Below are 13,510 nucleotides of genomic sequence, written 5' to 3'. Positions count from 1 at the left end.
CGTTCACCGGCTACCGTAGCACTGTAGTAACTATCACACTCAACTGAACGACTTGATTAGTGTAGTATTAGCTAGCTACATAGTTGTCTTTGCTGTCTTCGTATCCAAGATAATTGTGTAGTTAGAGTGTGTAGTCTTAGAGTGATTATCTTAATTTACTGAGGTTAGCTAGTCAGCTATTTTGTCGTCCTTAACGTAGGAGACACTCCTAGCTAGCCAATAGCCAGCCAACGTCTACTGAATAGAACTTTCGCATTCCGGTCGCATTCCGCTTCGCTCCACAGGTAGTATCACATTTTCATTTCATTTCATTACAGTCCCAACGGTGTGATTTGTTTGATCGTAGCTAGCTACATAGCTAGCTACATAGCCGTCTTTGTTTCAAAGATAATTGTGTAGTCTAGAGCGATTTTCTAGGTTAGCTAGCCAGCTATTGTCGTTCTCCTAACGCAACGTAACGTAACCAACACTGCTAGCTAGCCAGCTAGCCCCCGAAAAGCAGCATTGTAGAAACTTCACACTCAACGGAACGACTTGATTAGGGTAGTGTCAACAACGCAGCTAGCCTACCTCAGCAGTACTGTATCATTTTAATCATTTTAGTCAATTAGATTCTTGCTACGTAAGCTTAACTTTCTGAACATTCGAGACGTGTAGTCCACTTGTCATTCCAATCTCCTCTGCATTAGCATAGCCTCTTCTCTAGCCTGTCAACTATGTGTCTGTCTATCCCTGTTCTCTAATCTCTGCACAGACCATACAAACGCTCCACACCGCATGGCCGCGGCCACCCTAATCTGGTGGTCCCAGCGCGCACGACCCACGTGGAGTTCCAGGTCTCCGGTAGCCTCTGGAACTGCCGATCTGCGGCCAACAAGGCAGAGTTCATCTCAGCCTATGCCTCCCTCCAGTCCCTCGACTTCTTGGCTCTGACGGAAACATGGATCACCACAGACAACACCGCTACTCCTACTGCTCTCTCTTCGTCCGCCCACGTGCTCTTGCACACCCCGAGAGCTTCTGGTCAGCGGGGTGGTGGCACCGGGATCCTCATCTCTCCCAAGTGGTCATTCTCTCTTTCTCCCCTTACCCATCTGTCTATCGCCTCCTTTGAATTCCATGCTGTCACAGTTACCAGCCCTTTCAAGCTTAACATCCTTATCATTTATCGCCCTCCAGGTTCCCTCGGAGAGTTCATCAATGAGCTTGATGCCTTGATAAGCTCCTTTCCTGAGGACGGCTCACCTCTCACAGTTCTGGGCGACTTTAACCTCCCCACGTCTACCTTTGACTCATTCCTCTCTGCCTCCTTCTTTCCACTCCTCTCCTCTTTTGACCTCACCCTCTCACCTTCCCCCCTACTCACAAGGCAGGCAATACGCTCGACCTCATCTTTACTAGATGCTGTTCCTCCACTAACCTCATTGCAACTCCCCTCCAAGTCTCCGACCACTACCTTGTATCCTTTTCCCTCTCGCTCTCATCCAACACTTCCCACACTGCCCCTACTCGGATGGTATCGCGCCGTCCCAACCTTCGCTCTCTCTCCCCCGCTACTCTCTCCTCTTCCATCCTATCATCTCTTCCCTCTGCTCAAACCTTCTCCAACCTATCTCCTGATTCTGCCTCCTCAACCCTCCTCTCCTCCCTTTCTGCATCCTTTGACTCTCTATGTCCCCTATCCTCCAGGCCGGCTCGGTCCTCCCCTCCCGCTCCGTGGCTCGACGACTCATTGCGAGCTCACAGAACAGGGCTCCGGGCAGCCGAGCGGAAATGGAGGAAAACTCCGCCTCCCTGCGGACCTGGCATCCTTTCACTCCCTCCTCTCTACATTTTCCTCCTCTGTCTCTGCTGCTAAAGCCACTTTCTACCACTCTAAATTCCAAGCATCTGCCTCTAACCCTAGGAAGCTCTTTGCCACCTTCTCCTCCCTCTTGAATCCTCCCCCCCTCCCCCCCCCCTCCCCTCTCTGCAGATGACTTTGTCAACCATTTTGAAAAGAAGATCGACGACATCCGATCCTCGTTTGCTAAGTCAAACGACACCGCTGGTTCTGCTCACACTGCCCTACCCTGTGCTCTGACCTCTTTCTCCCCTCTCTCTCCAGATGACATCTCGCGTCTTGTGACGGCCGGCCGCCCAACAACCTGCCCGCTTGACCCTATCCCCTCCTCTCTTCTCCAGACCATCTCCGGTGACCTTCTCCCTTACCTCACCTCGCTCATCAACTCATCCCTGACCGCTGGCTACGTCCCTCCCGTCTTCAAGAGAGCGAGAGTTGCACCCCTTCTGAAAAAACCTACACTCGATCCCTCCGATGTCAACAACTAGACCAGTATCCCTTCTTTCTTTTCTCTCCAAAACTCTTGAACGTGCCGTCCTTGGCCAGCTCTCCCGCTATCTTTCTCAGAATGACCTTCTTGATCCAAATCAGTCAGGTTTCAAGACTAGTCATTCAACTGAGACTGCTCTTCTCTGTATCACGGAGGCGCTCCGCACTGCTAAAGCTAACTCTCTCTCCTCTCATCCTTCTAGACCTATCGGCTGCCTTCGATACTGTGAACCATCAGATCCTCCTCTCCACCCTCTCCGAGTTGGGCATCTCCGGCGCGGCCCACGCTTGGATTGCGTCCTACCTGACAGGTCGCTCCTACCAGGTGGCATGGCGAGAATCAGTCTCCTCACCACGTGCTCTCACCACTGGTGTCCCCCAGGGCTCTGTTCTAGGCCCTCTCCTATTCTCGCTATACACCAAGTCACTTGGCTCTGTCATAACCTCACATGGTCTCTCCTATCATTGCTATGCAGACGACACACAATTAATCTTCTCCTTTCCCCCTTCTGACGACCAGGTGGCGAATCGCATCTCTGCATGTCTGGCAGACATATCAGTGTGGATGACGGATCATCACCTCAAGCTGAACCTCGGCAAGACGGAGCTGCTCTTCCTCCCGGGAAGGACTGCCCGTTCCATGATCTCGCCATCACGGTTGACAACTCCATTGTGTCCTCCTCCCAGAGCGCTAAGAACCTTGGCGTGATCCTGGACAACACCCTGTCGTTCTCAAATAACATCAAGGCGGTGGCCCGTTCCTGTAGGTTCATGCTCTACAACATCCGCAGAGTACGACCCTGCCTCACACAGGAAGCGGCGCAGGTCCTAATCCAGGCACTTGTCATCTCCCGTCTGGATTACTGCAACTCGCTGTTGGCTGGGCTCCTGCCTGTGCCATTAAACCCCTACAACTCATCCAGAACGCCGCAGCCCGTCTGGTGTTCAACCTTCCCAAGTTCTCTCACGTCACCCCGCTCCTCCGCTCTCTCCACTGGCTTCCAGTTGAAGCTCGCATCCGCTACAAGACCATGGTGCTTGCCTACGGAGCTGTGAGGGGAACGGCACCTCAGTACCTCCAGGCTCTGATCATGCCCTACACCCAAACAAGGGCACTGCGTTCATCCACCTCTGGCCTGCTCGCCTCCCTACCACTGAGGAAGTACAGTTCCCGCTCAGCCCAGTCAAAACTGTTCGCTGCTCTGGCCCCCCAATGGTGGAACAAACTCCCTCACGACGCCAGGACAGCGGAGTCAATCACCACCTTCCGGAGACACCTGAAACCCCACCTCTTTAAGGAATACCTAGGATAGGATAAAGTAATCCTTCTCACCCCCCCCTTAAAAGACCTAGATGCACTATTGTAAAGTGGCTGTTCCACTGGATGTCATAAGGTGAAAGCACCAATTTGTAAGTCGCTCTGGATAAGAGCGTCTGCTAAATGACTTAAATGTAATGTAAAATGATCAGATGGTCATGTACAGGTAGAGATATTGGTGTGCAAAAGAGCAGAAAAGTAAATAAATAAAAACAGTATAGGGATGAGGTAGGTGAAAATGGGTGGGCTATTTACCAATAGACTATGTACAGCTGCAGTGATCGGTTAGCTGCTCAGATAGCAGATGTTTGAAGTTGGTGAGGGAGATAAAAGTCTCCAACTTCAGCGATTTTTGCAATTCGTTCCAGTCACAGGCAGCAGAGAACGGGAACGAAAGGCGGCCAAATTAGGTGTTGGCTTTAGGGATGATCAGTGAGATACACCTGCTGGAGCGCGTGCTACGGATGGGTGTTGCCATCGTGACCAGTGAACTGAGATAAGGCGGAGCTTTACCTAGCATGGACTTGTAGATGACCTGGAGCCAGTGGGTCTGGCGACGAATATGTAGCGAGGGCCAGCCGACTAGAGCATACAAGTCGCACTGGTGGGTGGTATAAGGTGCTTTAGTGACAAAACGGATGGCACTGTGATAAACTGCATCCAGTTTGCTGAGTAGAGTGTTGGAAGCAATTTTGTAGATGACATCGCCGAAGTCGAGGATCGGTAGGATAGTCAGTTTTACTTGGGTAAGTTTGGTGGCGTGAGTGAAGGAGGCTTTGTTGCGGAATAGAAAGCCGACTCTAGATTTGATTTTCGATTGGAGATGTTTGATATGAGTCTGGAAGGAGAGTTTACAGTCTAGCCAGACACCTAGGTACTTATAGATGTCCACATATTCAAGGTCGGAACCATCCAGGGTGGTGATGCTGGTCAGGCGTGCGGGTGCAGGCAGCGAACGGTTGAAAAGCATGCGTTTGGTTTTACTAGCATTTAAGAGCAGTTGGAGGCCACGGAAGGAGTGTTGTATGGCATTGAAGGTTGACCGGCCATATGACTTTGTCTTTCTTTCTGTGTGTCATTCTTTTAATTCCTGTCTTTACTCCCATCCTCTTATTTCACTGTCCTCTTCTTTCTCCCTCTCGGAGCATCTCAAAACACCTCTTTATCCATTGTTACCAGGATACGAGTCCCAGCACAGACAGCGCAGCCAAAAGGCTGAAACATTGGAACATCTGGACCTAATGGAGAAAGGGTTCTGCAGACACACAGAGGAGTTGATACAGAGAGGAGTGATGATCAGACAGAGAATACAGAAGGACAGTTATGGTAAAAAGGGATATCAGTTCAATCAAAGAGAGGTAGAGGAAAGCAGCCAGAGAATGACTACATAGACCCCATGAATGACCACATGGAACACTTCCACATCAACGAATGGAGATCCTAATAAAAAATAAAATACTACATATAATGCAGAATCAGAGGTGACAGTTCAAAATAATGGCTGGAACGGAGCAAATGGAATGTGTTTGATGTATTTGATAGCATTCCACCGATTCCACTCGAGCCATTACCACGAGCCCGCCCTCCCCAATTAAGGGGCCACCAACCTCCTGGTGTCTAACATTCTCCTTTTTTATGCATTTTCTGTTAGCAAAACATTGTGCACACACACAGCAGTATGTTCATCATACTCCCTACATCAGTCTTTTGAATCTTACAATTCGAGATGTCTGCCTGAATTTCCACTTAGCTAAAATGTTATGCCACCACAGAAATGTCTGCCTGGAGTTGGCATTCTGATGTAGGGCAAAAGGGAAAAAAACTATCTTCATCCACGAGTAAGAGATTAAACAATGGAGGAGAGGAAAAGGCAGACCCAAATGATAGAGGATGAAGCCTGCTCACCCACATTAGACAAATAATCATGCAGGCAATAATGAGTGTTGTCATTTGAAAGTATGGAGTTCAGAGGGTAGCAATATCTATTAAATCCAGAAGAGGCTCTATTTTACCCTATTAGGTATGCCCCAAAAGATCCACTGCCCTCACCCACCTGGAAAAAGGGAATGCACAAGTGAAGATGCTTGAAATGGACTACAGCTTGGTCTTCAATACCACAGTACTCTCTAAGCTCACCACAAAGCTCTCGGCCCTGGGACTTAACTCCTCCATATAGAACTGGGTCCTAAACTTCCTGACGGCCACCCCCAGGTGGTGATGGTAGGTAACATCACCTCCTCCACACTGACCCTCAACATGGGGGTACAGTTCCAATTCCATCAAAATCGCTGATGACACGACAGTAGTAGGCATGATTAGCAACAACAACGAGATGGCCTACAGAGATGAGGTAGGCACTCTGATGGCGTGGTGCAAGGTAAACAACTTCTCCCTCAAAGTAAGCAAATCAAAGGAGCCGATTGTGGACTTCAGGAGGAACCAAGCTAGGCACACCCCCATCAACGGGGCTGCCGTGTAGACGGTCAGAAACTTTTAAAGTTTCTCTGTGTCCACATCTCAGAGGAGCTGAAATGATCAAACCACAAAGACGCCGTGGTGAAGAAAGCAGGAGATTTATGAAATTCGGCCTGTTCCCGAGGGCCCTCAGTGTTGGACAGGTGCACCATCGAGATCGCACTGTTGGGCTGCATCAGCCTGGTATGGCTCCTGACCACAAGGTTCTACAGATGTCGCACACCATCTGCCCTCCTGGACACCTACAACACCAGGTGTCACAGGAAGACCAAGAAAATCATCAGGGACCTCAGCCACCCGAGCCACAGCCTGTTCTCACCGCTTTCATCACACAGACAATATAGGAGCATCATGGTAGAAATAAACTGCCCAATAGCTTCTACCCCCCCCCCCTTACCCCCTAATGGACATTTATCCTTGTAAATCTCACACTATGGACAAATAGCCTTATTTACACAAGTTTCCACTTAACTGCAACAACTGTATAGAATTTAAAACTAGTTATAAATAAATAAATACACACTGAACAAAAATATAAAATGCAACAATTTCAAGATTTGACTGCATTACAGTTCATATAAGCAAATCAGTCAATTTAAATGACTTCATTAGGGCCTAACCTACGGATTTCACATGACTGGGCAGGAGCGCAGCCATGGGTAGGCCTGGGAGGGCCCCCTGGGGTTTCATCAGCTGTCCGGGTGGCTGGTGAAGGAGCCAGATGTGGAGGTCCTGGGCTGGCGTGGTTACACGTGGTCTGCTGTTGTGAGGCCGGTTGGACGCACTGCCAAATTCTCTAAAATGTCTTTGGAGGTGGCTTATGGTAGAGAAAGGAACATTCAATTATCTGGAAACAGCTCTGGTGGACATTCCTGCAGTCAGCATGCCAATTGCACGCTCCCTCAAAACTGTGGCATTGTGCTGTGTGACAAAACTGCACATTTGAGTGGCCTTTTATTGTCCCCGGCACAAGGTGCACCTGTGTAATGATCATGCTGTTTAAATCGGCCCTTGATATGCCACACCTGTCAGGTGGATGGATTATCTTGGAAAAGGACAAATGCTCACTAACAGGGATGCAAACACATTTTTGCACAACATTGGAGAAAAATAATGCGTCTGGAAAACATCTGGAATCCTTTACTTCAGCTTATGAAACATGGCACCAACACTTTACATTTTACCTTTATTTAACTAGGCAAGTCAGTTAAGAACAAATTCGTATTTACAATGACTGCCTATCCCGACCAAACCCGGACAACGATGGGCCAATTGTGCGCCGCCCTATGGGACTCCCAATCACAACCGGATGTGATATAGCCTGGATAGAGATACATACACACATGCCTTTTTCTATTATTTTACTTAGTATTATTGTTTCACTCACTTCTCTGACCTGCATTGTTGGAGCATTGTTGTGCATGTGACTCAAACTGATTTGATTTGCCTTTGCTCACAATAATTAGGCCCTTTTGATGGAGGATAAGGAAGGAATTTGGGTGAACAAACACTAAGGAGAACTAGTGCAGAAGTGACAGAGAAAGGCTACCTACAGTAGAAATACATCTGAAAATATCATAGGGTGGCATAAATGAGATATTATTGGTTGTGGTTGAAATGCTAACTGGGGCAGCTCCATGAAACAGACGGTACCAGTCTGAAACAGTCCAATGCCAACAACATGGCTGAGTGAAAATGAAAACATGATAGAATCAGCAAGCTAGTTAGTTGCACGCAGGATTGATTTGTCCACATGTTAGTCACACAGAGATAAACATGGGTTTGGAAATCTACAGTTCATTTGTAAAGTATTCAGACCCCTTGACTTGTTCCACATTTTGTGCCAGCCTAATTCTGAAATGGATTAAATAGTTTTCCCCCCATCAATCTACACACAATACCTCATGATGACAAAACAAAAACAGTTTACAATTTTTGGCAAATTTATTTAAAAAAATGAAATATCACATTTCCATAAGTATTCAGACCCTTTACTCAGTACTTTGTTGAAGCACCGTTGGCACCGATTACAGCCTACAAGCTTGGCACACCTGCTTTTGGGGAGTTTCTCCCATTCTTCTCTGCAGATCCTCTCAAGCTCTGTCAGGTTGGATGGGGATCATCACTGCACAGCTATTTCCAGGTCTCTCCAGAGATGTTCGATCGGGTTCAAGTCCGGGCTCTGGCTGGGCCACTCAAAGACAATGAGTGACTTATCCTGAAGCCACTCCTGCGTTGTCTTGGCTGTGTGCTTAGGGTTGTTGTCCTATTGGAAGGTGAACCTTCAACCCAGTCTGAAGTCCTGAGCGATCTGGAGTAGGTTTTCATGAAGGATCTCTCTGTACTTTGCGCCATTCATCTTTCCCAACTAGTCTCCGAGTCCCTGCCGCTGAAAAACATCCCCACAGCATGATGCTGCCACCACCATCTCTCACCATAGGGATGGTGCCAGGTTTCCACCAGACGTGACGGTTGGCATTCAGGTCAAAGAGTTCAATCAGAACAGAGAATCTTGTTTCTCATGGTCGGAGTCCTTTAGGTGCCTTTTGGCAAACTCAAAGCAGGCTGTCATGCGCCTTTTACTGAGGAGTGGCTTCCGTCTGGCAACTCTACCATAAACGCCTGATTGGTGGAGTGCTGCAGAGATGGTTGTCCTTCTGGAAGGTTCTCCCATCTCCACAGAGGAATTGTGGCGCTCTGTCAGAGTGACCATCGGGTTATTGGTCACCACCCGAATCAAGGCCCTTCTGCCCTGATTGCTCAGTTTGGCTAGGCGGCCAGCTCTAGCACGAGTCTTGGTGGTTCCAAACTACTTCCATTTAACAATGATGGAGGCCACTGTGTTCTTGGGGAGCTGCAATGCTGCAGACATTCTTTGGTACCCTTCCCCAGATCTGTGCATCGACACAATCCTGTCTCGGAGCTCTACTGACAATTCCTTCAACCTCATGACTTGGTTTTTGCTCTGATATGCACGGTCAACTGTGGGACATTATATAGACAGGTGTGTGCCTTTCCAAATCATATCCAGTCAATTGAATTTACCACAGGTGGACGCCAATCAAGATGTAGTAACATCTCAAGGATGATCAATGGAAACAGGATGCACCTGAGCTCAATTTCGAGTTCCATAGCAAAGGGTCTGAATACTTACGGAAATAAGGTATTTCTGTTTTTTCACTTCATTGTTATGGGATATTGTGAGTAGATGGATTAAATAAAACATTTCCTCATCAATTTTAGAATAAGGCTGTAAAGTAACAAAATGTGGTCTGAATACTTTTAGAATTCACTGTATGTAACTCAAGAAAGCAGCGGACATGTAAACACTGCTTTTGTGAAGAGTTTTAAAGAGGCTCATGTCACCGCCTTCTAAAGTGTGTTGCATTATGGGGATACCATCTTCAGAATTGTCCCAATGCTTGATCAATGCCCCTCAGGGGAAGTAAATACCACATATGTTTTGTAAGATGCAGGTTTTCAAAGTTGTTGGAAATAAAAAATATATATTTTCCACATTAGGTTATATATTTTTTTGCAGTCAGAATGCCTTCAACATTGTATAAAGTACACATAAATATAGCAATGAGGTTATATCAGATTACAATTATCAAATAAACAGACATTGAGAAAACACTTCACATTTTTTTGCCAGCATATAGCAAAATAAAAAAATACAAATTTATTTTTTATTTATTTCACCTTTATTTAACCAGGTAGGCTAGTTGAGAACAAGTTCTCCTTTGCAACTGCGACCTGGCCAAGATAAAGCGTAGCAATTCGACACACAACAACACAAAGTTACACATGGAATAAACAAAACACAGTCAATAATACAGTAGAACAAAAGAAAACAAAAAGTCTATATACAGTGAGTGCAAATGAGGTAAGTTAAGGAAATAAATAGGCCATGGTGGTGGAAATAATTACAATATAGCAATTAAACACTGGAATGGTAGAAGATGAATGTGCAGGTAGAGATACTGGGGTGCAAAGGAGCAAAATAAATAAATAAATACCCGTATGGGGATGAGGTAGGTAGATAGATGGGCTGTTTACAAATAGGCTAAGTACAGGTGCAGTGATCTGTAAACTGCTCTGACAGCTGGTGCTTAAAGCTAGTGAGGGAGATGTGAGTCTCCAGCTTCAGAGATTTTTGCAATTCGTTCCAGTCATGGGCAGCAGAGAACTGGAAGGAAAGACGACCAAAGGAGGAATTGGCTTTGGGGGTGACCAGTGAGATATACCTGCTGGAGCGCGTGCTACGAGTGGGTGCTGCTATGGTGACCAGTGAGCTGAGATAAGGCGGGGCTTTACCTAGCCGAGACTTGTAGATAACCTGTAGCCAGTGGGTTTGGCGACGAGTATGAAGCGAGGGCCAGCCAACGAGAGCGTACAAGTCGCAATGGTGGGTAGTGTATGGGGCTTTGGTGGCACTGTGATAGACTGCATCCAGTTTGTTGAGTAGAGTGTTGGAGGCTATTTTATAGATGACATCACCGAAGTCGAGGATCGGTAGGATGGTCAGTTTTACGAGGGTATGTTTGGCAGCATGAGTGAAGGATGCTTTGTTGCGATATAGGAAGACAATTCTAGATTGTAAATGTTCTTTAAAACTGCAACATTTTCTCTCAGAAACATGGTAAAATGTGTTGAATAGCAATAAATTAGCTTTAAAACTGCAAAGATGTCTCTCAGCCTCATGGCAAAATGTCAACAAAAGCATCAGATGAGCTATAAAACAGCAACAACAACAAAATCTCTGCCCCATGACAAAAAGTGTAGAATTGCAGCAAATTAGCTTAAAACTGCAACATTTTATCTTAGCCTCATGACAAATGCTGTAAGTTAGCTGCCCCCCCCCTCGGTGTCCCGGGGCCCCAATGCGGTAGTCCGGTCCTGCCAAGTATGACAACATTTGGATCACTTCTGTCAAGCCTTACAAAGTGTGCTACATTATGGGGATACAATTGTCCATTTTGCACCTACATGACTACTGCATAAACTTTACAAAAACCACATGATCAAATGTCATTTTGACTGCAGTCGACTGCAAGTTTCTGCAGTTGCTCTTTACCAACTTCATCCCGCAGCCATAGATTGCATTGTGGGAGGCTCTATTGTCAACCTATAATTAGGGTGTTTTTGTTTGACACACAGAAACGTGACCAAACAGGAACGAACTTTGCCAAGATTCATGTACACCAGTGGTCACCAACCTTTGAGTCACTTTCTCAGTCAAAATGCAAGTCAATATGTACCACTCAGATTATGATTTTTATTTTATATTTTAAACATGACTTTAAAAATGTAACATTAACCTAATAAAAACAGTTCTATAAAGATCTTGATTTGTGCAGTAGGCCTAATACATTATCAAAGCATATTGGCTATATACCTGGCCTGCCAATATTGTTCTTCTCAGACCATATTATATTTCAAAACTCGAGCTTTGATAAATTAGATCAGGTGTAGCACTTGCAAGGCACAGCTGAGCATACATGTAAATAATTTGCTGTTTTATTTTACTGGATTAATGGTACCTGCATCTGTCATAGTGCTTTCAAGGCAACTGGGAACCAGGACAAATTATGACGTCAGTGATCTTCAGGTAGTGAAGTCGGAGTTCTAGAAAGATGCCTGAGTTTCCGGCTTGGAATTCCGAGTTGGATGACCGTTCAAAATGATTTTCCCCAGTCAGATGTCGGAAGTATGAGGTTTCCATTTGAACACAGCATTAGTCTCAGCCTCTCACGGTCACATTGTTCTAAAGAGACTTACACGCTTATCAAAACGTCATGCCAGGGTAAGCCTACATGAAACACAGGCCTTATTTTAAGTGTTTCTAAAATCCCCTGTGGAAAAAATGATTGGAACCATTTCCCTGTTTGACCGCTAGGTTTTATGGTTATTATGACGCATACTGTGGTACTCTATGCCTACCTGGTGTGCAGGGCTTCTGAATCAAGTACACCTTCCACCAACAGCGCAACACAAAAAAAAAGAGCAAACCTGTATCGCTGGCTTTTCTTACAGAAATGTTTGGTGGTCAACTAGGAACGTTTTAATTTATTTTATTTCACCTTTATTTAACCAGGTAGGCCAGTTGAGAACAAGTTCTCATTGACAACTGCGACCTGGCCAAGATAAAGCAAAGCAGTACGACAAAAACAACACAGAGTTACACATGGGTGTATTGTCTTGAAGATCGACCGGTTGGTGACCTCTGATGTTATACAGTGAATATGTACAAATGAATATGATATTTGAGTCTCTCTCTCACCAACTGATAGTACACACAGTTATGAACTCTGCCCCCAATAGTGTATGACAAGCAGTGGAGAGATAAGGTGGAAAGAGAATGATGAATGACAAACTCACTTGTCCAGGACAAAGTAGAGGTCAAAGCTCCCGAAGCAGGATGGTCCAGTCTCCCCCTTGTCCTGGTTGTGCCCAGCATTACCAGCTGCCAGCACCACCAGCACACTCACAACACCAAGCAGCACTGGTAACCAGGAGCCTCTGCACCCATATAAAGACATTATTCCAGTTTGGAGGAGCCTATTTCACATAAAAGGAAGAATAAAACCACTTTGGAAAACAGGTGGAGAAAAACCTTTCCTTTGTACAAAAAAAACTATTCCTTATTTCTGTATATTGATCCAGTATTCTTCAGCATTGAAAATAAGTTATCTGAAAGGGTGCAGTGAAAGGCAGAGAATGCACTGATGCTATGAATCTAGTCCGTCTCAACTGAGTCAGGAAGCTCTAATAACTGGATACGAGACAATCAAGCACAGGCTACATGCACTGAGCCACATAACAGCAAACTCCTGGTCTTCCTTTGTCCTACTTCCCAACAGTAAGAAAATAGCTACAAAGTAAGTGCATTCCAGGCAGCTCCACAGAAAACGATGTAATTGTGTCTAACTTACAGTCAGTCAGTCCCTTTCCAAAACTCTGACTTTTTTTTCTTTTTTTTCACGTGGTTGAAGAGGGAATTAAAACAAGTGAGAAAGACAAACTCCACTTCTACTGCCATCTACTGGTTACAATCGGTGGTGACAATGTTCTTAGTCAGGAGCTTATCTGGGGCCTCCTTTATCAACCATGCATACATACAATTCGTGTTTTTTAAAATTTCATTTCACCTTTATTTAACCAGGTAGGCAAGTTGAGAACAAGTTCTCATTTACAATTGCGACCTGGCCAAGAAAAAACAAAGATGTTCGACACATACAACGACACAGAGTTACACATGGAGTAAAACAAACATACAGTCAATAATACAGTATAAACAAGTCTATATACGATGTGAGCAAATGAGGTGACATAAGGGAGGTAAAGGCAAAAAAAAAAAAGGCCATGGTGGCAAAGTAAATACA

The 13,510-nt window shown here is 45.7% G+C and overlaps 1 protein-coding gene across 1 annotated transcript in view; it reads right to left on the bottom strand.

Moving 5' to 3' along the window:
* LOC115140030 (anthrax toxin receptor 1-like) overlaps positions 1-13,058 on the bottom strand; it is a 54,225-nt gene extending 41,167 nt beyond the window's left edge. Inside the window, exon 1 of the mRNA XM_029678037.2 lies at positions 12,507-13,058. Within this exon, the coding sequence (XP_029533897.1) occupies positions 12,507-12,667 (161 nt within the window). The 5' untranslated portion in view covers positions 12,668-13,058. The remainder of the gene's footprint in view (positions 1-12,506) is intronic.
* Positions 13,059-13,510: the final 452 nt, after the last annotated feature.

This window comes from Oncorhynchus nerka, linkage group LG13 (assembly GCF_034236695.1).
Source record: "Oncorhynchus nerka isolate Pitt River linkage group LG13, Oner_Uvic_2.0, whole genome shotgun sequence".
NCBI lineage: Eukaryota > Metazoa > Chordata > Actinopteri > Salmoniformes > Salmonidae > Oncorhynchus > Oncorhynchus nerka.
This window is presented reverse-complemented; position numbering and strand designations above follow the sequence as displayed.